The sequence below is a fragment of the Gopherus flavomarginatus genome, chromosome 15, assembly GCF_025201925.1.
Source record: "Gopherus flavomarginatus isolate rGopFla2 chromosome 15, rGopFla2.mat.asm, whole genome shotgun sequence".
Lineage (NCBI taxonomy): Eukaryota > Metazoa > Chordata > Testudines > Testudinidae > Gopherus > Gopherus flavomarginatus.
In genome coordinates, this window is record NC_066631.1 from 31,570,564 (window position 1) to 31,593,820 (window position 23,257).

Sequence of the window (23,257 nt, forward strand, 5' to 3'; positions counted from 1 at the left end):
CGGAGCGGGCTGGAGCCGGGGCCGAGCCGAGCCCGGGAGCGGCCGCGGGCGGCAGGTTGGTGGCGGGCGGCGCGGGGAGCCCGGGGGCTGCGGGGGAGCTGGGCCCGGCCCCGCTGCGGAGCGGAGCCCGCGGGCCGCGCCTCCCTCCGGGCCGGCCGCGCAGATGTGGGGCTCGGGCAGCGCCCCCCGGTCACCCCCGCCCGGAGCCTGGCCGGCTGGGGGGCTGCCCCCCACTCTGTGCCTAGGGGGGGCGCTGGCTGGGGGGGGGCTGCCCCCCACTCTGTGCCTAGGGCAGGGGGTGCTGGCTGGGGGGGGCCGGCTGGGGGGCTGCCCCCCACTCTGTGTCTAGGGTAGGGGGTGCTGGCTGGGGGGTGCTGGCTGGGGGGGGCTGGTTGGGGGGGCTGCCCCCGGGGGGCTGCCCCCAACTCTGTCTAGGGCAGGGGGTGCTGGCTAGAGAAAGATGTCCATGCCTCAGGGTCCCCAGCCTACGGCAGGGGCACTGGCTGGAGGAGGACTCTGCCCCCCACTCTGTGTCTAGGGTAGGGAGTGCTGACTGGAAGGAAGGGGCTGCACCCCAGGTCCCCCCAGCACAGTGTCTAGGGAAGGGGGCATTGGCTGGAGGAAGATGTCCGTGCCCCCAGGGTCCCCAACCTAGGGCAGGGGCACTGGCTGGAGCGGGGTGCTTGTGCCCCCAGGGTCTCTGCATGGTGCCTAGGGCAGGGAGCCCTGGCAGTCAGGCAGCTCTGAAGCAGGGGGTCAGGGCTGCCAAGGGATACCCGTCAAGGCCAGGGGCTGGCTCGTCCTGTCCGGGTGTTAACCTGGCAGTGCCAGTGCCCTGCCTGAGGCAGGGGGAGAAGTGGGAGCTGGGGCTGCCGATACCGTAGGTGCTGCCCCGGTTAATTGTCTCCTGACCTCCTGTGCCTCCAGTGAGAGACACCGGCAAATGGGGCAGCAGGTTGGCCGACAGGTGCCCCAGAGCAAAGGAGAAGGCTGTGCCTCATACTCAGGCTGTGGTTTCAGATTCCCACGCTGAATGAAGGCTGCAACGCCTGCTAACAGGGTATCAGGGTCGTGACCCGCCTTCTGGCAAGCAGCCACACGAACACAGGTGGCTGCTGTAACCCTGCATTGTACCGGAGCATCTTCATGCCTGGGGGTGATGCTAGTGAATCTGTGTCATGCATTCCTCCATCAGAGACTGGTAGCTCACAAGACAGGTGTCAATCTGCTTTTCTGCAGTGGATGCAGGATGTTAATGGGGCCTTAATATAGGCCCTGCAGGTGTAAATCAGAGGAAAACCCAGAAGAGAGTTCCTTTAAGCTGTTGTTTGAGGCTGGAGAGTTGTGAATGTGTCTGCCATCAGCATATGTCTTGCTGAGGCTTATCATCCCATGCTTGGCTGGGCACTTCATGACACCAGCACAATAGAGACGTTTTGAAAAACAACCCTGCTGTTTCCAGCACTGTGGTAACAGACAGCCTTCCCTGCCTCACCCCAACCCTTGTTTATGGTGAGGAGGTTCCCTCCTCACAGCGAGAACAGAAGATTCCTCGGATGCGGGGCCTGGGACAGCATAGCAAATGACAACAAAATGCTCTTTGCTCCACGGCGATCAGATCCAGAACCCACCAAAGTTGAGACCATGCTTGGTGCAAAGGCCAGTCTGTCTGAAAACTGCCTATCGCTCCCATAAGAATCCTTTAGTTTAACTTCTGCGGCCTCTAATCCTGCCTTGATTTGTTATGTAACACTTGACAGCAAAGCTACATTTTACAACATGTGCAGCTTCCATGTAATTTTAAATTGATTGTCTCTATTTTGAACTGATTCTGTGGTTTATTATTAACTGATGCTGAAGCTGCTGGATCTCAGGCCACCAGGTGCCTTTAATTAATAGACTGAGACTCAGTATTAAGGTAAAGAACTTGCAGTTTCATTGGATGCATCCAGCCACCCCTTAGGCAGTGGTTCCTGTGTGGTCACCCGGTTTTAGTGGTTCCAAATCCTGTTCTGAAATAGAAAGGAGGTTCTCCTGGCCTACCAGTGGCACACATGCTTGGGAAATGGTTCTGAAGGCATTTTCTGCTGAGCAGGATGCTCTATTGGGGGTGTGGCTGAAGGGTTATCCTTGAGGGGCAGGGCTACGGGTGACTTTTCTCTGTGGTGAGAGCGATGCCCATGGGTTCCGGTTTGGGTGGTGTCTGCATGGGATAGTGCATTGTGATACCTGGAGCAGGCACTTGTACCAGTCCAGGGAGAGGCGTGTTTTTAACTCTGTTGATCAGACTGTGACAGTTAGTGGGCATGGGTGGGGATATGCTGCCAATGGGCCACTGGCATAAGTGTGCCAGGTGATCACCCTGTAGTAGTCAGATGGACACCTCCGCCCTTTGCCTCCTCTGAGATATTAACTTTATCAACCCATTTGTTAAAGAAAAGCTTTGCAGTTATCTTTAACCAGCAACTTCTGAAGATGTCACCTTGAAACATAACAAAAATGCTTTCAGTACAAATCCCTCCTATGCCAAGTGCACCTGCTCACCACACACCCCAGGCAGCCCCTGAACACAATTACTGATTTAAAGCCAAGACCTGTGTTCTGGGAGTCAGTATTTCAAAGGGATACAACTTGTGCCTGCTCCAGCCCATCACAATACACAGTTCCTTTGCAGACACTACGAGGTGCCATATGCACGCTGAGGAATTCCCATTAAAGCCCCGTGGCTGCACACAGTGTGAAAACTGGGAAACGGAGTGGATGGAAGTTAGTTTTGCAAATGTACTTGTTCTAAAAGTGCCTTTTTCTAGTTTGGTTTAGAGCTGCCTCAGCCTTGTGCCCAAGCCTGCCAGGACCACAGCAACAGCATCACCGGGCAGCCAAAGCACGTAGCCTGCTAGGCCATTTCAGCAAGGGATAAGCAGTTTGTGCCTTACATATAACTTGCTTTGGAAGATAACAGCACAAACACCCTCCTGCTCCTCTGTACTGTTTCACCACTGCTGGCACAAGAACCTTCTCCCCTGCAACTTTTGCCAGACTCTCTGTCTCCATCTACTTTAAAATATTTTCAGACAGCCCATCTCTCAATATGTACATCTACTGGTGGCTCTTACATTTGGTTGAAGCTTTGGGGGGATATAGTTTGTACAGAAAATACTATTACAAGATAAATCATCTCAGTATAGTTGAGTAAAGTTATCAGCCACTTTATCCTCCAGCTGCTTTATGGCATCTAGATGGCTAATTGCAGTGGATACACGTCCATTCTCTGCTCTGGTACTGCACTTCCTTTCCCACTAATAGGAGTTACATTTTTGAAAACCCCAGTTGTGCTTGTGCCTTCCTTCCCCCCTCCCCTTCCTGCTCCAAGATTCCCAGGGAGAGAATTCAGAGCAAACCAATGTTATAGTCAGAGTTGTTCTCTCCTGCTAAAGGGAACACTTACACTCAGACCCACTTTGTAAAGTCTCCATTCCATTTTTCTATCTGGTGCCTTCAAAAGATCCTTGACAAAAGTACAGGAACAGAGCAGCCATCTGGCCTGGAACTTTGTAAGTGTTGACCTTTAAAAACCTTGGTTCTTTGTTGGTTTGCCAAAATAATTCTCAGCTGCCCCTCTCCCTTGGTGTGATAGTATGAAGGGGCATAGCCTTCCATGAATGCACCTAGGCATCTTTTCAGCTTCCATTTACTGAACAGGGGCTGCAGCCCCACAGGATGTTTAAAGGGCAGGGAACTGCGATCGGCCTGCCTAAGACAGTAACTGTGTGTTGTGGTGGAGAGAGTTACAGAGTGGAATAGCACCTTCGGCCTGGCGGAATGGTTGGACTTTGGAGGCAGTCTGGCACAGTGGGCCCTAGATTTGCCCTAACCCCAAAGTGCAGAGAACCCCAGTCCAGGATTATGTATATTGTGGCAACTCCCAGAGGCCCTAGTCAAGATCACTGCCCCGCAGTGTGGGGTGCTATATAAAATATTGTGTATAATAAGATAGGTCCTGCCACAAAGAGCCTACAGTCTAATTAAAGACAATGCAACAAGCGAGTAACAGATAGAGGAAATGGGGAAGGAAGAATAGATGGTGGCAGAGACGTACTATGGGCACACACAGCAGGATGGCGTCAGAGAAATTAAATGAAACTGAGATTTTTAAAATAAGATATAAACAAAATAGGTCTCAAGTCTGATTACCAAGCAGGTGGGAATGAGGTTCCTATGACCCAGTTCTGGTGTGAACCCTTGCCCAGGGTGCACAGAAAACCCGACACCTGGTTGGCACTTAGATAAGTTTGGTTAATTAGATGAAAAGGAAAAAAAACAACCTCCACCCCTCACCCACACTCACCAATTTATTCTTCTGCCCTTTCTGGTGTCCCCTGGTCGCAGCAGTGCCCAGCTCTGTCAGAGTGACTGTTCGTTCCCGTGGCATTTCTAGCCCGCCCAAAACAGGCAGTATTGGGATCCTGTGAAAGAGCCTCGTGACTTCTGCAGATTACAGCTTTGGGTACTTCCTGAAGAGCACAGACATCAGGGGTTTGTCCGAACAGACCCTCTGATCTTTGAGGAGCTCACCTGTTTGGTAACTTCAATCCCTGCTTTGCTATGCAGAGCCAAGGAGCGCGGTATGCTCCACGGCGTCCCTCTCCCTGCTGCCCTACAGGGGGCACTCATTTCCACTTTGTGTGTCTAAAACGAGAAAGGCTGGCGTTCCACCAACATGGATTCTGTTTAGTAACCACCTGAGCGGTATCATCTGTTCTCAGTGGAAAGCGCTCTATTCCCTGAAAGGCGTGTCATTTCAGAGCATTTAGATCAAGGTATAATCTGTGATGTGGCACGAGATACATCTGTTAAAAGAACATTTCCAGCTTCAACCCAGCTATGCATCAACCAGATTGTAGAAGTGATGCTGTAGCAGGCAGGAAGAACGGATCGGGGAGCAGCACTGGTTACTGCACAGCGCTCCAGGAGAGAATGGACGAATGTGCACCAGTAACGAGGACAGGAGGGACAGAGGCTTGGCTGGGTAATTACGTGATGCTCCCCCAATCGGGTTCACATCCTGGAATAAAATGTGGGTGGGAGGGATGGAGAAAACACAGCACAAGACAATGTCCATCATCTGGTTAAGATACTTGGCAGGGTTGGGTAGGGGCCTCATTTCCTGTTCTATCTTTATTGGTCCAAATACTTTCACTTAAATGACCCTTCCTCCTTTGCTGAGTTCCTGCAGCTTGTGGAATGGGATGCAGATCTCCTGCTCAGAACAGCAAGCAGATGCTGAATCCGACACACAGTGAGTAATTCCAGACTGAGAAAGCCCTAATGCCCATCTGGGTTCTTATTTTTTTTCAGACCCTGCCTATCTGCTGCCTTTGAGAGCGAATGACCTCAGAACGTTGGCAGGGATGCCACAGCTGATGCTTCACTAACGATAACAGCACCATAGGACTTCCTGGTCCTCTGAGGCACAGGCCTTGTCAAACATGTAGATGTGAACACTAACAACTCGCCACTCACTAATGCAGTGCTTGCAAGTGGCCAGGGAGCAGGTACAACTGTGCTTCCCCATGGCAAGCCCTTCCCTCCGTGCCCCTACTAACCTGCATGGTGTGGGTGCCTTTAAGAACCACGAGGACTGATCACCTGGCCCTTTTATACACCTCTAAGAACAGCTTCACAAAAATGTCTTTGGAGTGGCTGATGGACTGGAGCTGGTCACTGGATGGACTCCGGGACTTTATAGCTACAGGGATCCAGTCCTTCCGGGACTGTGACACCACTGCACTCACTGCTGTTGCTTGCCTCTTGGTGCTGTTTGTTTGGTACTGTTACCACGTTGGCAGGGAGCAGCCCCGCACGTATGTCACTGTGAATTCCCTCATGCAGAGCTCTGATGCCAGTGGCTTACAGAATGGGTATGCTTACTGCCACTCCCCCGAGTGTGTGCGCTGCACACGTAACGACGGGCTTAACCAGAAACTCTATCACAATCTGCAGGAATATGCCAAGCGCTACTCCTGGTCCGGCATGGGCAGGATCCACAAGGGCATCCGAGAGCAAGGGCGCTACCTAAACAGCCGACCATCCATCCAGAAGCCAGAAGTCTTCTTCTTACCAGACTTACCAACAATGCCCTATTTCTCACGGGACGCTCAAAAACATGACGTGGAGTTACTGGAACGCAACTTCCAGACCATCCTGTGCGAATTCGAGACCCTCTACAAAGCCTTCTCAAACTGCAGCCTCCCGCAAGGATGGAAAATGAACAGCACGCCCAGTGGGGAGTGGTTCACCTTTTACCTGGTGAACCAGGGCACGTGCATTCCCAAGAACTGCAGGAAATGCCCACGGACGTATCGCTTACTTGGGAGCCTCCGCACCTGCATTGGCAACAATGTCTTTGGGAATGCATGCATCTCTGTGCTGACCCCGGGCACGGTCATTGCGGAGCACTATGGACCAACCAACATCCGCATACGATGCCATTTAGGTATGTATCCAGCAGAAGCAGAGAAGAGCTACAGGTATTTTTCTTCCTTCTTTCTTGCTAAAACTGATAGTAGTTCTTCCAGGGCTGTGGAAGTCAGTGAAGAGCCTGCTGTATTTTCAAGGTACTGAGTTCAAATTCTGGCACATTTAGTCTGTTCTCATCAAAGTTTGAGGAGGATTTAGAGACCATCCTATGAAGGGTAAAAAAATTATACAAGGATTAGACCTGTATAATAATAAGGATTATCCTAAACCAGGTAGTCACAGAGGGGTCATGATGGCAGTCTAAAGGGAAAGGAGGGAATAATTCAGTCTCGGAAGATGCCGCTCAAGGCACAGTGGCCCGGAGCTAAGGAAGGAAATGAAAGCTCAGATTTTAGGAAACTGGAGCCAGAGAAACTGGGCAATAAAGAAGCGACTCTCTGGGTGAGGGAGCGTCACTGCAAACACTCCCGAACCAGTGAGATTAACTGTTAGGATGGATGGAAGGGTCGTGCACGAGGCTCAGCTTTTCTCTCTACTAGCTCTGAGGCTGCTCTCAGATTGCACACGACACCAAAGCCACTGAGGAGCCAGACATTGGTATCTGTGTCTCCAGGAGCTGATCCTGGTGTTTTGCGTGCACCATAGGAACGTTATGTAGGCCAGAGCTCCCACTGGGTGCTGCACCTTCCCTGTGAAATACAGGAAGGGCTCCGGCCACCCCATTCTGATGAGAACTCTCCATGGCCTCTAGCTCAGCAGCCAGGGGGATTTCTCCTCTCCCCCCACCCCCCCATTTTTTTCAGACCTTTTAAAATGGTATGGATAGACAACGCTTAGCTTGACTGCAGGCAGGGAGTGGGGGTAGGGGATGACACGCTCACTGCCTAGGAGGCTCTGACGTGACGGGGCCTTTCTGGGCTGCCCCAAACACTCCAGCTACTTCCACCTGACCCATGAGGGAACTCTGAACTGGCAGGGAAACTGGCAAACCATGGCTTTAGATACCATCCCTCCTGGGCCATGTGCACGAGAACAGGATCTTAGTTGCTTCAGAGCCTGTGCCCCTCCTGCAGCTTCATCATCTGGAGTGGGGCTGCTGGTAGTGACTCAGGTTTTGCTGCTGTGAGATGACTGTCATGCAGAAGGGTCTGCCTCCACGCAGCAGCCTCAGCGGGGCAGCTCTAACCAAAGCTGCAGGAGCCTGTTTTTGTGCACATCAGCCATCCTTTTGAAAAGCAAGGGGAAGAGAGGCCCAGACAACATCTGGCCTCTGCAGATTTGTCTCCGAGCAGAGCCCAGTAGCTACAGCTCAAGAAGCTGAAAGCCTGGATTGCTGACAGTTCTTGGGAGCCCTCTAGCCCTTGGGAGAGCCTGGCTGGGAAAGTGTGTCTGCTGCGCACAGCCAGGTTTCTGGAACATAGAAAGCTATAATATTTGTGGTGGGGGAAGAATCTGCTTGGGCCCTGCTGGCACACCCCACACGACTGGTCAGCCACCTCTGCCAGGCACACGCACACTGGCACTTGCGTGTTAAGCTAGAGGCAAGCTTCGAAGCAGCTCTCTAGCCCCAGAGCTTCACCAGATCAGCTAGAGCCATGCTCCCCTTCCCTAGGCTAGTTGGGGAGGAGGAACAGGTAGGGCTCTTCATCAACTTCCCCATCTCCTCTCCTCTGGAAGGGACAGGCCTAGGCACCTAGGAGCAATGCAACTATTAGACACCACCTGCCTAGGCTCCCACCTGCTCAGCCTTGCTGGCTGTTTATCCCCTCCCAGAAAGTCAGGGCCACAGCGAGGGGCCCGGCTATTGGCACTACCCAACCCACCTTTGTCAGGCCTCGGCCCTGGAGTCCAGGCCTCACTGTGCCCCCAGGGTTGGAGCAACATGCCCAGCACTGCCTCAGGCTGGCCTCCAGGCTTCTGAACTTTAGCTCATCTGACTTGTGCACAAGCCAAGGGCCACTTGCAGTTTAAGCCGGTCTGCCCAGAGCCACTCGGCAGGGGAATAGCCCAGCAGGGAATGGGCTAGCTCTGACACCGGGGAACCAGTGAGCAGGGCAGCACAGCCTGGGTTGTGGGCTCGCTAGTGGCTCACCTCCACCTGGAGTTGAACAGTGGGGAAGAGTGCACCGGTAGGGCTGGGCTATTCTCCCCCTCCCCTTTGGCATTTCCCAGACTCCCACTCCACACGCTCTAAGGTGTGAGCACAAGCCACTGTGCCTAGGTCAGGGCACCCCAGAGTGCTCTTTCCCTGCCTCAGTGCTAAGGTCCCAGCTCCCCCAGTGGAGAGCAGAGACTTGTGTGTGTTTAAAGCCCCCTGGGAGACCCTACCTTGCTTTTGTTCACTGGTCAGCTTGCTGTAGCGCCCCGGTGTGCCCTGCCTCGAGGAGCCTGCCACTGGGGGAGCTGAACCTCTGGTTAGAGTCAGCTTCTTGCACCATCTCTAGGCACAGGTTCCCCGGCTCCCGTCCCTGGATGCCCAGTGCCAAGAGTGGTGCATTGGTTCAGCCTGTCCCCTCCAGCCCAGAGGGGGTCAGCTAGACATTGCTAACCCAGTGCCCATGCAATGATCAACTCTCTTCCTCATGCCCATCTTATAGGATGGAGCTTCTGCACTCAGGACAGTTTGTGTGGAGGGAACCAGGTTTTGTTTTGCAGTCTGTGAAACATACATCAAAGAAACATAAACAAGCCTCGCTCTCCTGGGCGGCTAGGAGCCCCTGCTGTGCCCACGTGTTTTTGGCACCAAAGTCAGTCTCCTGCTGTGGGTGTTCTGAATGCCTGGGGCTCCGAGCAGCAGCGGAACACATGCCATATGTTACCATTCAAGACTCACAAGTCTCCCCGCAGTTATACACGGTCTATTGGCCCCATTGTAGCAGCTTGATCCCCAGTCTGTAATGAGGGACGTTACTTTCACAAACCAAAAGGTATCCTCAAGGAGCCAGCTGCTTGCTGGGGGGCCTTGGTGTATTAATATCTCAATAAAAGTACAGTTTTCTCAGTGGCATTGGTCAGTCCATAATAGCCAGTTTAGCTGGGGCTGCCTGGATTCCTACCCATCTCGGTATATGTAAGGCCACTGTCACCAGAGTATCTGAGCACCTGGGAATCATGACTGGATGTTGTCCTCATGGAACCCCTGGGAGGTGGGGCACCGCTAGCCCCATGGTACAGAAGGGATCTGAGCCACCAAGCAGATTAAATGACTTGGCCAAGGGCACACTGGGAGTCTATGGTTGAACCAGGAACTGAATCCAGGTCTCTCGAGAGCCCCAGTCCAGCGCCCTCCCCATCAGACCAGTGGAGAACATCTCTGCTTCCCTCACATTTCAGATCCAAAGCCAGATAAATGCCTCAGTATTCCTGTGCCTTTGCTTTGGGCACTTTGCGGCCTCAAGGCTCCCCCCAAGGAAATGGGTCTGGGTATCACGCTAGTTCATGGCAGGCACTGAATACAATACACACAGGGTTGTATGGCTGTCAGGCACTGGACTGAGGGGAAAGCAGTGCAGGGAGCGAGGGAAGCCCTTGCTGAGCTGGGGGGAGCCAGACCTGGGATCGGATGTGGAAGCCCACCTGGGCACGGAGTACATGCCCGAGTTCCAAGCACTGCAGGTGGAGTGCAGCATTTCTGTCAAGCTGAATTCTGGCTCAGCACCAGCCCTGCTGAGAGCTGTATACATTTGGGACACAGAAGGAAGTGGCTCCTGCCTCTTCACCCCCACTGCAGCACAAGCCACATCACCATTCACCACTCACATGCAGCTCACTGCTTGGATTTCATTCCTGGGGGTGAGAGTTAAAAACCTCACAGGATCTCCGAAATGTGGCTCGCTAACACGGCCATTAACTGCCAGGGCAGGCTGCGCTGGGCAGCTGCTTGTGTCTACGCACTGCACCTCCCAGCTCTGGCTTCAGGCTGGTGAAGCTCAGCATGATGGGAAAGTGATGCAAACTCCAGGGCTTGGCCCTGTATTGCCATCGCTCAGCCCATGGCTCAGACAAAGGGTTCCCCTGGTCCCTAAAGAAAAGGGAGGCCTTGGCCACCTAGAAACAGCTCCCCTGACCCACACCTGTCCTCTTTTGTCTCCTGTGTTTCCTGCCTGAAGGTCTGAAGACTCCCAGCAACTGCGAGCTGGTGGTGGGTGGCGAGCCCCAGTGCTGGGCTGAAGGCCGATGCCTCCTGTTTGACGATTCCTTTCTGCACACTGCATTTCACGAAGGCAAGTACAGCATGCCCAGCTCCTGCCAGGCTCACGCCTTCTAGACGCCCCTGCCGCCTCGCCTCATCTCACTCAGCTATTGGCAGCCTTGAAAACATGTTTACAGTCAGGCTCCTCCAACCCCAGAAAGGGAGGGATAAGCTGGGGCAGGTACAGCAGCCCCTCCTCCAAGGCCTGGAAAAGGTTTGGATCAATGGTTTGGCTTTCCCTCTGTCTCCCTGCACTCAAAACCCTGAGAAAAGGCAGGTCGCCGCTCCTAGCCAAATAACCAGAAGGAATCTCAATGAGGCCTCTTCCAGATTCTGCACCCAGCCCCCTCCCGCAAAGAGGTGTTAGGTATTTCTCCAACCCAAGCCTTTTGGGGCTTGCACATCACTAACCCCCAGCTGCTCCTGAAGAGGGGTGGCACACACAGCTTCCAAAGAGCCCTGGGCCCTCTCCACCTCACAGTCAGCTGCTTGGCCTGACTTGTGTTTGTGACTTTATTTCAGCCTTGCAAAATTGTCACAAGCATTTACCAGCCCAGGCCTGAGGCCTCCTTGTCTCTTTCCCATGGTGACCGGGAGCATGAAAACCAGCATGTTGCTCTGCAGGTGGACAGACGGTTTTGCAAAGCTGCTATAATATAAATGCAAAGGGTAGCTGTGTCCTGATTCCCCACTTCCCCGGAGCAAGGTTCCTTGCCTCGGAGCCACCCAGTGCCACACAAGCCACTTTTATGGCAGCTAACAGTAACAAACAGCATTACTGACAAGTCAGGATGTGGCAGATGGTGTGAAGTGTTTGATATGCTTTGTGCCAGGCAGTCTCTTTGCCTCAGTACAGGGAGGGAAGCTCAGACTCTACCCACTACATCCCACCCAGCCTCAGTGAACACACTTTCCCAACCAGTTATCCAGATCTTCTGCCATTTCCCAAGTACTCACACTTGGTAGCAGGAAGCAGAGTTTCCTGGTAGGTCTGGTCTGACTCCTGCTTCAGGCACAGGTGCTCCTGTGGAATCTATCTTCTCCTCCTCGGGTCAGGTGTCCTCTGACTCCTCCTCTCTGACTTCAGGCTGGTGCGGCGGGAAGTAGGGCTGGGTCTGCTGCTGGAGCTCTCTTTCCCCTGCTCAGGCCTGTTTGTGCGCTCATGGTGCTCACTGCCCCAGGGGAAGGGATGGGAGCTCTGTACCTGATTTATGTCCCTTTCCCCCCACTTGGGCAGAGCTGCATCTCGGTACTGTTTCACTGATGGGAGCTCTGCTGAATGAACATGTATGAGTGGGTGATGGCATAGGAACAGCTGTCATGTGTTTTACACAGGGAGTACTCCCCACATACACTCTCCTGCAGCAGTGGGAAAACAGCCCATTCCCAGAGACCTGGGGGATTGCCAAGGGCAGATTAGCATGCTGAGGTTCCCAGGGCATTGCTCATTTTATGGGACTGGTCTTGGGACAAAGCAAGGGTCTTGGAATTTGCATGCTAAGCAGCACCAGGTGCACTCAGCGTTTGGCTGGGAAACCTCCAAGGACATTCGCTGTGGTGCTGGTGACTCAGTAGGGGGCACCTTTCCCACCCAGTCAGCACTGAACCAATTCCACCAGCTGGGGCAGGAGGGGGGCACTGTGCTGCTGGCAGGGCTCTGTTTCAGATGAGAGCCTAGCCAATGGTCAGTAAATAACTTCTGTCCCTTTCGGTTGGACAGATGGCACAGTGGGCACAGCGCTAGCACCTCACTGGAATAGACACCCTTTCCCTACCCCCCCCAGCCTTCTGGCCATAATCTAGAGGGTCATTACATGCTGCCTCATTCAAATGCCCTATGCAGTTCCATGGACAGGTGGAGTTTCATGTCCTGTTCCCAGTGGTTCTGTGGCACTGCCGGGCATTGTACATGTGGCTGAGCATACCCACCCCTGTGGAGTGGAGGAAGCAGGGCCATGGTGCAACCATTAGCTTGAAGCTGTTGGGCTCCCTGTGGCTGAAGGACCCTCTCAAAAGTCTGGGGTGGCAGCTGAGACAGGGGCCCTGTGGTACAGACTCGTGGGGCGGGGGCAGGGGCAGGGGCAGAGGCAGAGCCATCTCTGTTGCCCCATGAGTACCCAGTCACTGTACCAAGAACGAGAAGGGAGATGTGTACGTGGGGGTTCCTGAAGCCAGCACAGTGCAGCACCGTGGCCTGAGCACCAGGACCCCTGCTCGTGCCTCATGGCTGGGCTCTTGTGTTCTGTGTAGGTCCCCCCGAAGAGGGCCCTCGTGTGATCTTTATGGTGGATTTGTGGCACCCGAATGTTGCAGCTGCCGAGCGCCAAGCCCTTGATTTTATCTTTGCTCCAGGACGATGATCGTGCTTCTTTGCCCTAGTGGGTTTAAGGGCAAGTGGCAGGCCTGCCGGGGCTTTGCCTCATGCAGCTCCACTGCGGTTCCATCTCCACCCGTGGAAGCCTCTCATAGCACATCCGGTGTTGGATTTTCCCCTCTCGGGAGTTATTGTAAATGGAAGCTTCTAGCTTGCATTAACTTACAGTCTCTTTCTTTCCATCATTGCTTCAGGGATTTCTTTCCGCCATGAGAGTGCATTATTTTCACTCCGTGATTTAGCTGCGGTACCACTGTAGTATGTGTTATGTTGCTACTGTGTTTGCAGTGTTCAGACTTAAGAGTAACAAAATCAAGGGTGTTTGAATGTAATAATGTAACATTTCTTGTGGTCACCAAAAAACGTCAGCAAAGTGCTGTGCTCAGCCTGTCTTTGTCACTGTTTACAGTCACCGCGTGGACAACTCGGACAGCCAGATGGAAATGGCCGAGGAGCATGGTGGTTTCCCTGCTCCTTTGTGCAGAATAACTTCCCTGGGGCAGAGAGCGTTCAGACCCATTGCAGACCCAAAGCTGCCGAGGGTGATGGTGCTTTGCAAACACAAGCTCTGTGCTAGCACATGGCATTGGGGCCAGAGGCTTTTAAAAACATTTTCCTCCAGTGTGTGACTAGCACGGCAGGTGGCTGCCTAGGGCTGGGATGATGGCTCCAGTGCATTCAAGCAGAAGGTGTCTGTCCCTGAGCCTGCTGCCACAAGCCCTTGCTTGGGCAGAGTGGTTGGGAACACACACAACAGCAGTTCTGGTGCTTTCAGCTGAGCTGAAAGTGACCAAGGGGCTCCGCCCCAGGCAGCTGAGTAACAGACTCCGCCAGGGAGAGTTACACAGAAACCTGAACCTTAAGTTTGACTGAAGGTGTTTGTTAATTGGCCCAAAGCCCTCATAGAGCTGTTAACTTACACTCTCAGAGCCCTGGGCTGGGATATACACGCCAGCTGGTGGGACGAAGGGATGAGTTGTATGAAAGTAGAGTGTAACCGCATGAGTTGCCCAAGCACTCAAGGAAGTTGGTCTGCATCTGGTTCTGTCTTCTCTCCCAGTGCACGGAATGGTAGAGCATCAACCTGCCCTCCGCAGGCGGGGTTTAATACTTCTCCTAGTTCTAGAGCAGAAGTGAAATAGTCTTCTGCCTACCTGTAAGAGTTATGTCCACCAGCTCAACTGTGTGTTTTTCTTGGAGAGTATCTAATTGTCTGTGTGTCTCAGTACAGAGCTAATGTCAGGTGTATAATGTGTAACACAGCATGTCATGTATACAGCCAAATGTACTTACTGTTCTGACTGGAAAGCAAATGTGATGACAGGTAACTGCTGGAGGAGGAAAATGAGTCCACAAGGGTCCCTGGATTACCCACTACTGAATGATGTACAGGAGAAAGTATACACCTGACTTCAAATGAGTTTTCTACACAGATCTTTTCAGTGATTAAATTGCAAGATAAGGCAGAAGTTTCAAATACATGAAGTATTTTTACACAAATATCTTAAAAGAATATGTGACGTGCATGATTTCTACGCACATTGAATACTTTGTGATAGAATTACAAAGGAAAGGCTGACCCGGTAACTGTTACAGTTTGGTGCCATTCGTACCAGTACATAAGGAAGACTATCAATAAACAATTGTGCTGAAAAATCGAACAGGCTGTGTGCGTGCTGTGGGGGTGGGGCGGGGGAGGTCCTCCACTTGCCACTGAGATGGCTCTTTTGCAGTGAAAGCCTGGGACTTTGGATCCTTGCTATGGTGCTGGCAGGTGGGAGGTATTGTACTAGGGAGAGAAGCAAGACCAGATTTGGAGCAGAAGCTCTAGGAGGAAAGACTACAGGGAAGCAGGGGTGGCTAGGACAGAGACAAGGCCGCCACGCGGGGCTACACCTGTACCAAGATGCCGTAAAGGGGACAGAGCAGCTGTCAGGCAGCGGACAGAAGAAACAGACAGATTTAGTCCAATACCGAACACTGCTAAGAGGAGCATGGGCTAAGGAGCAAGCTCAGGGTAGGGCCAACACCGCAGCTCCCCTTGAGCTGTGCCAGGCGAGAGCAGACACCGGTCAGCCTGCTGAGGCGAAGCCTAGATACCACTGACTGGCACAGAACTGTCCAGACTAGCGCCAACTGTTTCAGAGGAGTTGGTTTTTGCAGGAGCAGGAAAACCTCCAACCCCCATCTTCATCAGTGCTGAATAGGGCTGATGTTTGATTGCAACCCTTCCAACATGCAGGATGGCAGCCACAAGGTGGGGTTTGCTGTTTGGGGCAGGAGCAGGGCCAGCACAGCTCCCCTCCTCCACGTGCTGTGGTGCTGCTGCTTAGCAGCTGGTGCAGGAACAGCACATCCAGTGTCGGGTCCCGCTGCCAGCACTGTGGCTGTGAATCCCAGTGCGCTGCTAGCTAAGTGTCAGGACAGGCATGTGAGGGCAAATGAAGCAGGACAGCACCAACTCGGCCTGCCCCTGGAATTACCTCGAGGGGCTGTGGGAAATGGCAGCAGGGCCCAGGGCAGGAAGTAATTCAATCTACAGCAGTAAATAAATCTTGTTTCACTGCTGCCCCAGCTCATCTGAGCACATTTGCACCTGGTTACCCTCTGGCAGGCCACCCCACATGCACCAGCCCAGACACACTCAGAGCGTGTCACCCTCTGGACTCCTGGGGCTGTGGCTGCCTCAGCCTGCTGCGAGCTACAGTGACTCTCGGGGGCAAATGCTGGGAGCCCCCCGAGTCTTCTGCTGGGGAGCACCTGCTTCCCTCCCTATCACCCCCCACTGCACTTATTCCCCAAATGCAAGCCGTTGCCCCGCCCACGGCCAGCTGCCCCAAGGCCCTCAGATTGCTGGGGAAGCTTGTACTCAGCTTGACGTGCCTAGGCACTCTTGGCAGCATAGCTCGAACCCTGCCATTCGTGCCTAGCTGGGCGCCTCAGACAAGAGCTGGCCATGAGTGCCCAGTATTTGCTTGCACTGGCTGGGCAGCCTGTGCCAGGACCTGGGACTCAGGACAGAGCTGCCAGTGTGGAGTGCGCCCCGTACCTGGCTGCCACAGCTAAGAGGTTACACCACCCTGCCCAAAAGCAGCAGTGCCCATGGACTTAGGGCTGTGTGAACTCCCTGGACAGCCGTGGTACAGTCCAGCACCCTCCGCTACCCCCCCACCCCCCAGCTCAGAGAGCTATTATCATGCCCAGCAGGAACGACATGACCCAGCCCTGGAGCTGCTGCCCCGGCAGCCTCTGCAGAGGCATATGGCGTTACACAGACAGGGCTGGAAATGGCCAGGCGCGGCGCAGCTCCAAGGGAAGCTCAAACAGCTGAGTGGATGGAGAATCCCAAATTTTTCCACTTGCCGTTCAGGGAGGGTGAATAGCAGCTCTGCTTCAACAGTCACTCAACGCCTGTGTCCCAAAAGATCCAAACAGACACGAGAATCACTGTAATCCAAAATGCAGCCAGCTCTAGGGTAGAACACGGCAGCAGCACTACTACACGTCAGATGAGACTATACTGCTCTTCAGGATTCCAGCATCCACTATACCATGCTAGTCACCACCAATACAAGTACCAGCATCACCTGACACTGCAGGAGAGCAGAGGGAGGCAGAAGGCAGTTACTCGACTGGAATCCAGCAGGGCTGATGCACACTCTTCTTAGAGGCATCACTGGCAAGTCTGCCCGTGCCTGTTAAATTTAATGACACTCAGATGTGCACCAGCCCTGCCTGTCCTCTGTCAACTGCACAGACGAGATCAGACACCATGTCCGTCAGAAACCAGCCTGAAGTCCACAGACCCTGAAGTCAATGCAAACTGCAGTCCAGGGACTGTGTTGTGAACTGGCAGAGTCAGACAGATCTAGCGGTTAGCGTTTGGAATTGAATGCCAAATCTGACTTCCACCCACCTGCTGTGTGACCTTGGAAAGTCAGCCCCTCCCTGCATCACTGACCACTGAAACCACCCAGGACTTGCATTTCAGTTCACTAGGCAAGGGATGGGCCTAGCTCCCTAGACAGGTTCCACTGCTCCTTGTGTTTGGGGCCAGGAGGAAGGCTACAGACTGAGCCCTCTGCCCTGAGAGCAGCCCACTTCCCAAGGGGCAAGGACCCAAACCAAGCCCATCTCATTCTCCCAAGAGCACGCACACCCATCGATACAGTACCTGGCTGCTGCGCACTGCACATTACCACAGAGAGCATCAAGAGCCCATGGCTTGCCTCACCCTGCACTGTGGCCCCGAGTGACAAACCCACTCGCAGCCTCTTCTGAAGGCCAAGCCACTGAGATGTGGGGCTCGTCTGCTCCCAGTTGGGTAGGGCTCAAATGCACTCCAAGAGGCAGAAAACTGCTGCTGGACCCACCTGCCGCAGCCTGTGACTTAAAGCAACACCATGGCATGTGCCTGAAGTGGTGCAGAGCATCTCAGCGACAGCCACACAGAACGCAGTCAGCAGCAGATGCAGAGCTAGAGGGCAGGGGAACTTACCAGCTACCCCAATTTGTGTTCTCCATGCTTAGTGGAAGGGCCACCAGCTTGCAGGGAAGGGTTTCCCAAAACCATTTGGGGAAGCATGTCCAGCCCCCTGCTACACTGCTTAAAGTCCATCAGTGGCCTTGGGTAGGGGAAACCTTAGGAAGCAGCTTGCTACATTGCTGGTCAAGCATCTGCTACTGAACAGTGAATGATCCAAAGTACATGGGCAACGAGGTGAAGTGTCCCACACATCACTCAGCTCCAGAGGCACCAGGCTCATTAGCACTGCTCCACAGGCCGGGAAGCACTTGGACCACTCTCTGTCCTTGCAGCAGCCGCTTTTTAGTGGGTTTTTTAACACCACTATTTTTTCATTTTCTCGAAGCACAGCAAACTCCAACTCGACAACCCAGCATTATGCTGCTGCTGAGACAAGTGTCCTCTCCATAATCACATGCCTGGGATGCGCCTCACTGTCCAGACACAAGGAGTAACGGAAAACAAGGGCATCACCGCTCTGAGCGTGGCTGACAGATGGCACAGCAGCTTGTAGCAGACGATTTCTGAAGACAGCAAATTCATGTATTTACTTTCTGTTTCCTTACTGTGCAAGAGCTCCTGTCTGTCTCTAGTCAGGCCTTTTACACAGCCCCTCTCCAGGACATCGGTCCCTGGCTTTTCATAGATCTCAGTCACCCACTTACCAAAACTCCCAGGGTGGGAGGCTGCATGACGGAGTGTTCTGACAATCCCTAGCAGCTCAGCTTGCTGTCACACAGCTGCTTCGGCCAGACTCAGAGACTTCCCTGCCTCATGCCTCAGAGAAAATCTGGCTAATTTGTTGGGGAGCAGCAAGGCTGTGGAAAGACACAGAGTGACCAATGTCTGTGCGGCATCAGGACACCATTTGGCTGAATACAGGCAGCAGCCCTTCAGCCCAGAATGTCAGAGGAATGCTGCCTATGGCGCTAGGGCTGAGACAGACACAGGATTCTTTGCTCACCTGCAGGATGGTCTGTGCTCTTTCTGGCTCCAGGACGCGAACAACGTGCAGGCTGGTTGCAGTGCAGGGAGCAGTGCCTTGGCACTGTGCCGACCTCACATCAGTCATCACTGCACGTGGAAGATCAGCTTTTCAGCCCATGCCAGGAACCACAGCAGATTAGCTGCTGCTAACATTTCTACACAAGGCACTTTCTACTCCAACTCTCCCAGCTATTGGACCAGTGTTAGTGGGGAGCTTGGCAGCGTGTGGAGCAGAGAAGCCTGGCCATGGTTACCTGGCTGCCCTCCTGTCTGCTGAAATGCTTTTCTGCTGACAAAGTGGGAGCCAGACTACACCACACCCAGCAAGCCAGGAGCTGATTCTTCCCAGAGCTCACTGAGCTACTCAGCTAAGGGCTGCACAAAGATGCCCTGTCAACAGGCAACAAGGAAAATGGGGAGGGGGCCCCACTGGAAATCATGATTGTTCCAGCAGAGCCTGAGCCTGGGCTGAGATTCACCGGGGCAGCATTTACCTACCTAGCTCAGAGGGGAAGAGAGCAAACAGGACTGGCCAGAGCAAGGTTCCCAGCACAGCTCTGGCCCGGCACCTCAGTACTGGCCTGCAGCCCACACTAGCAGGCCAGTAACACCTCTGTCCACACCCACTGCCACACAGTGCTGGGCTCCCACACTCCGCCACGCCTTCAAGAGGAAAGGCCACCAAAGAGTGATTTCAGGTGGTGTCTAAGCAGCAGACACACCCCACTGAACTTGCATAGAACGAGAGTGCAGCGCTGGAGACACGTGGTACTATGGGAGTCCACTGGTCAGCCTGCCACCAGAGTTAGAAGTCACAGGTGAGAGGATTGTGCAATAAACAGGAGTCTACCATTAGTGACTAGTAGTGAATGGATGAGTCCTGGGGTCTCCTCTTTATTTTGCTTTTTTATTTCAACTGCCACCCAGATGTTCATGCACAGAGCAGCTGCAATCTTTGAAATACACAAAATGTATCAGAGAAACGACAGGTGTCAGTCACATAGCTCAGGTCTACGCTGCCGTAATTGCTAATCTGATGCAATCCAAAAAGTTGCCAAAAATGGAGTTCAGTTTGTTTCAGCAAAGATGGCAGCTGCAGAGGAGCTGTAAAGCTTTTTGGTGTGACCAGCTAATGGGCTCTCGCCTTTTCTGCAAATACAGTACAGCAGAATTCAGGGAGGTAGCACGAAAGCAAGGAGGTACGGTCAGCTTTGGCAGGAAAAGCTTCTCCATAGGAGGACTGGCAGACAGACAGACAAGTCCTGGATGCAGGTACAGCGCAGGGCTGGGCTCTGCACCACAGGCAGCGAGTGCAGCGTGTTCAGGCCTGTGAACTGATATCGTAATGGCACTCATGGAAGGCAGGGATGCTGCAGGGAGTCTGCAGGTTACAGTGGGTTTCTGCTCTTGGTGGGCAGTCTGGAGGGACAGCATTAAGCAGCTCACCAAAGGAAGGAATGCTGAAGACAGATGGAGGGAGTAGGAGACCTCCCAGACATTGCTATTATAAAACCCTAAGTGCTTCGTGTTACTGCGAGAGAGTTGTTTGCTCTTCTTCTATTCCTGTCAGTCTGACACTAGGCAGAGCACTGTAAATTCAAGGTGAGGCACTACCTGGTGACAGGATCATTTCCGTAGCTCCAGAGATGTAAATAATTCTAAGTCTGACTGACTAGGAACGTAGGCACAGGAATCCCGCAGCAAAAATCAGTCCCCGACAGACATCTCACAAAGCAGGTATTGCACAGCAACCCTTCACCATGTGCAGCTGAGAGCAAGCAAATCGTTGGCTTTCAGTCAAGGCACTCCAGGTGCGTCACGCGAAAGGAGGCAGAGGTGAGTCATGAGCAGCACTGTGCCACTGCAATAATCTGCCTCCTTAATTCTTTGGAAACAGTCAACATTTCCCACCATCCCTCGACAATACAAAGTGGCGCATAACAAGCGCACAGCATGCTGGGTTACCTGGCAGTACAGACCATCACCCAAGGGCTGAGCACTCAGTGGCTCCAGGTTACTCACTGTTTAACCAACCAAGGATATGACACGCAAATAATGCTTTGTGCCCCAGGTTCTTTGAAGAGCAGCTGGCATGGAATAAAAGTCTTGGCATCTTAGCTTATTAGAGACAGAGCGTCTTCTGGCTTGGATTTGGGCAGGCCATTCCAGGGAGTCAAACCACACTCAGAGTAGATTCACCCCATGCTTCAGCAGCTTTTGTTTGGCCTTGCTTGGTAAGCTGAACGCACTGTCATGAGGGTTGGGAACCCCTGAGTTGCGCAGTGGGGTGGCCAGCTGCTGGAAGAACGTTTCCTGGACTGGGTTCTGGCAGGCATAGACAGCAGTGGAGGCGTTCCTATTGGGGCAGGAAGGAGAGCAAAGGTCAAGGCTCTGGGAGGCAGAAGCAAGCACCCTGATGTTCTTTGCAAGTTCCATGAGAACACGTGGGGGCGTGACGCTAAACAGCCAGCTCCTAGGACTAGAATAAAGGGTGCGCTCAGAGGCACGGGCAGCCCTGACTGGCTCTCCTCCTGCTGGCCCACTTCATCAGAGCAGGGTGCTTCCATGTCTGACAGCGTGAGCAACAAACATTGGGTACTAAACCCTGGGAAAACAAAACAAAAGGCTGACAAGGTGCCCCATCATCAGACATGCCCTGATCTCCTCCCAGAAAAAAGCCCACCTCCCCTCCTCACCCTTGTCAGCTGGGATTAAACCTTCCAATGCCACAGCTACACCACATATTCACCCCTCCGAAGCATTCATTTGGCTAGCTGGCAGGCAAACCTAGCACACCGAGGGCTGATGGATAAACACTGCCCACATGTCTCAGCCTCCTTCTCTGGAGAAGGCAGAGTCCCTATTGCTGGCTGAGAGCAGCTCCCCCGCATAGTAACCCTGAAGCAGGGAGGTGCCAGCATGAATATGTCAGCCAGCTGTTCCAAGGGACACTATGCCCCAAGGCTGGTCTGACTCAGCCAGCCAGTTCGAGGTGGCAGCCCCCCTCTCCATGGGGTCTGTAGCCAGCGAATGATGTGGTCTCTCTGCGCATGCTGTCCCCATAGTAACAGAGTCCTGGATTCCGAGGCCAGAAGGGACCATTGGATCATCTAGTCTGACCTCCTGGGTAGCTCAGGCCAGAGACCTGCTCCAAAGTCATTCCTAGAGCAGAGCGTTTAGAAAGACACACAGCCATGATTTAAACATGGCCAGTGATGGAGACTCCACTCTCACTTGGAGAATTGTTCAGGGGGTAATTACTCTCACTGCTCAACATTTACACCCTGTTTCCAGTCTGATTTTGTCTAGCTTCAGCTTCCAGCCACTGGATCATGTTACCTTTCCCTGCTAGCCTGAAGAGTCTCATTAAATATCTGTTCCCCAGAGGTACCCACAGACTGATCAAGTCACCCCTTCACCTTCCCTTTGTTAAGCTAAACAGACCGAGCCCCTTGAGTCTATCACTAGAAGGCAGGTTTTCTAACCCTTCCGTAACTCTCGTGGCTCTTCTCTGACCCCTCACCCATTTACCAACTGAACGTGCTGACCCCACTGGTGGCAGCCATGGCAGCTCAGCATGTCCCCAGCAGAGGCCTGGGCTGGCTCACAGTTTGCTGCCTGAAACCATCTAATACACAGGGGTTGGTTTGTTGCAGTGGGGACAGGCCACCCACCCACACCTGTGTAACTCAATTGCCTGGATCCTCCTCCTTCCCACAGTGCACTGCCGTTCTCACTGTGTGCATCCCCTCTGGGCAGGGGCAGCCGAGGAGAGCTGCTTGGAGTCTCCCAGGACGCCCAAGGCAGCAGAGTAGCCGTGGGAGTGCAGGCATGGCTGTGAAGGCCAAACAGAACCAGTTCCTTGGGATCAGTTACAGGACAGGCTGGAGGCAGTGACTGTGACACTGTGAAAGGCTCTGACTGCAATAAGACCATCTTGCTTGCAGCATCAGAATTTAGTTTGCCACACACATTACAGCTTGTTTCCAACCCAACAAGCCTTGCATGAAAACAAATCTAGACTGCCAATTTCAGGCGCCTCTGGCTCTAAGCCAAGACCCACGTTTACTAGGAACAACTATATTTAAAGCTGTAGCTTAGAACCTTATGATGCCAGGAGATGGCAACATTCTATCACTATGTCTTCATCCAAACCTTTGGCACTACTCACTCTGCTGGGAAGATCAGGCCTAGATACACAGCACCTGGCCCAACTTGTGAGTGACAAATCAAACGGCTTGTGTTTAATTACTGAGCATCAGGAAATGGTCTTTGGTGGGAGCCAGCTCTAGGATTATGGAGCATGCAGAAGAACACAGCGAGCCTCAGAACAGAGTTTGTAAGGTCGCCTTGCCTGGCTCTCCTGGGTCCTACAAGGAGCTCATGGGCCGGGATTTCCAACCAGCACTATTGTGCCTCTTGCAGACAAGTAGCTTCAAGCGCCTCATCTAAAATGCAAGTGTGTTCTGAAGTGCTCCCTGCTTTCCTCCGAGCGGCTCTCATGGCTGAGGAGAGGAGGGGGCACCAGGCAGCCCTTACCTGATTATCATTTCAGAAACAGTTGGGAGCTGGTTGAAGTCAGCATGGATCAGACTAGCAGCTCTCAGGAAGTGCTGATCCTGAGCGCCCAGTACCTGGGGCAGGTTTGCTGCAGAGAAGGAGGAGGGATAGGTTAGGAAGCTGCCTGGGCAGGATAATT

The 23,257-nt window shown here is 53.3% G+C and overlaps 2 protein-coding genes across 5 annotated transcripts in view; one reads left to right on the plus strand and one right to left on the minus strand.

Moving 5' to 3' along the window:
* On the plus strand, positions 1-14,707 carry ASPHD2 (aspartate beta-hydroxylase domain containing 2). 3 transcript variants are annotated; one of them, XM_050924058.1, is made up of 4 exons: positions 1-55; positions 5,359-6,496; positions 10,590-10,703; positions 12,923-14,707. In XM_050924058.1, exons 2-4 carry the CDS (start codon positions 5,611-5,613, stop codon positions 13,030-13,032), a joined length of 1,110 nt encoding a protein of 369 aa, XP_050780015.1. In that variant the 5' UTR covers positions 1-55; positions 5,359-5,610; the 3' UTR covers positions 13,033-14,707. The 3 variants fall into 3 exon arrangements, with proteins under 3 accessions (XP_050780015.1, XP_050780014.1, XP_050780016.1); XM_050924057.1 differs by lacking the exon at positions 1-55 and adding an exon at positions 1,201-5,029; XM_050924059.1 differs by lacking the exon at positions 1-55 and adding an exon at positions 1,201-5,029 and having other exon boundaries at positions 13,025-14,707.
* Positions 14,464-23,257, minus strand: part of HPS4 (HPS4 biogenesis of lysosomal organelles complex 3 subunit 2) — a 25,557-nt gene continuing 16,763 nt past the window's right edge. For both annotated transcript variants that reach the window (XM_050924043.1, XM_050924042.1), the window contains 2 exons: positions 23,098-23,206; positions 14,464-20,914 (listed from right to left, as the gene is read on the minus strand). In XM_050924043.1, the coding sequence (XP_050780000.1) occupies positions 20,743-20,914; positions 23,098-23,206 (281 nt within the window). In that variant the 3' untranslated portion in view covers positions 14,464-20,742. The remainder of the gene's footprint in view (positions 20,915-23,097; positions 23,207-23,257) is intronic.

Excerpts from the sequence above, each read along its gene's own strand:
- ASPHD2 (XM_050924058.1), top strand. The coding sequence starts at position 5,611 with ATGGTGTGGGTGCCTTTAAGAACCACGAGGACTGATCACCTGGCCCTT. Across the intron at positions 6,497-10,589 it reads CCGCATACGATGCCATTTAG|GTCTGAAGACTCCCAGCAAC; the intron begins GTATGTATCCAG and ends TCCTGCCTGAAG. Across the intron at positions 10,704-12,922 it reads GCACACTGCATTTCACGAAG|GTCCCCCCGAAGAGGGCCCT; the intron begins GCAAGTACAGCA and ends TGTTCTGTGTAG.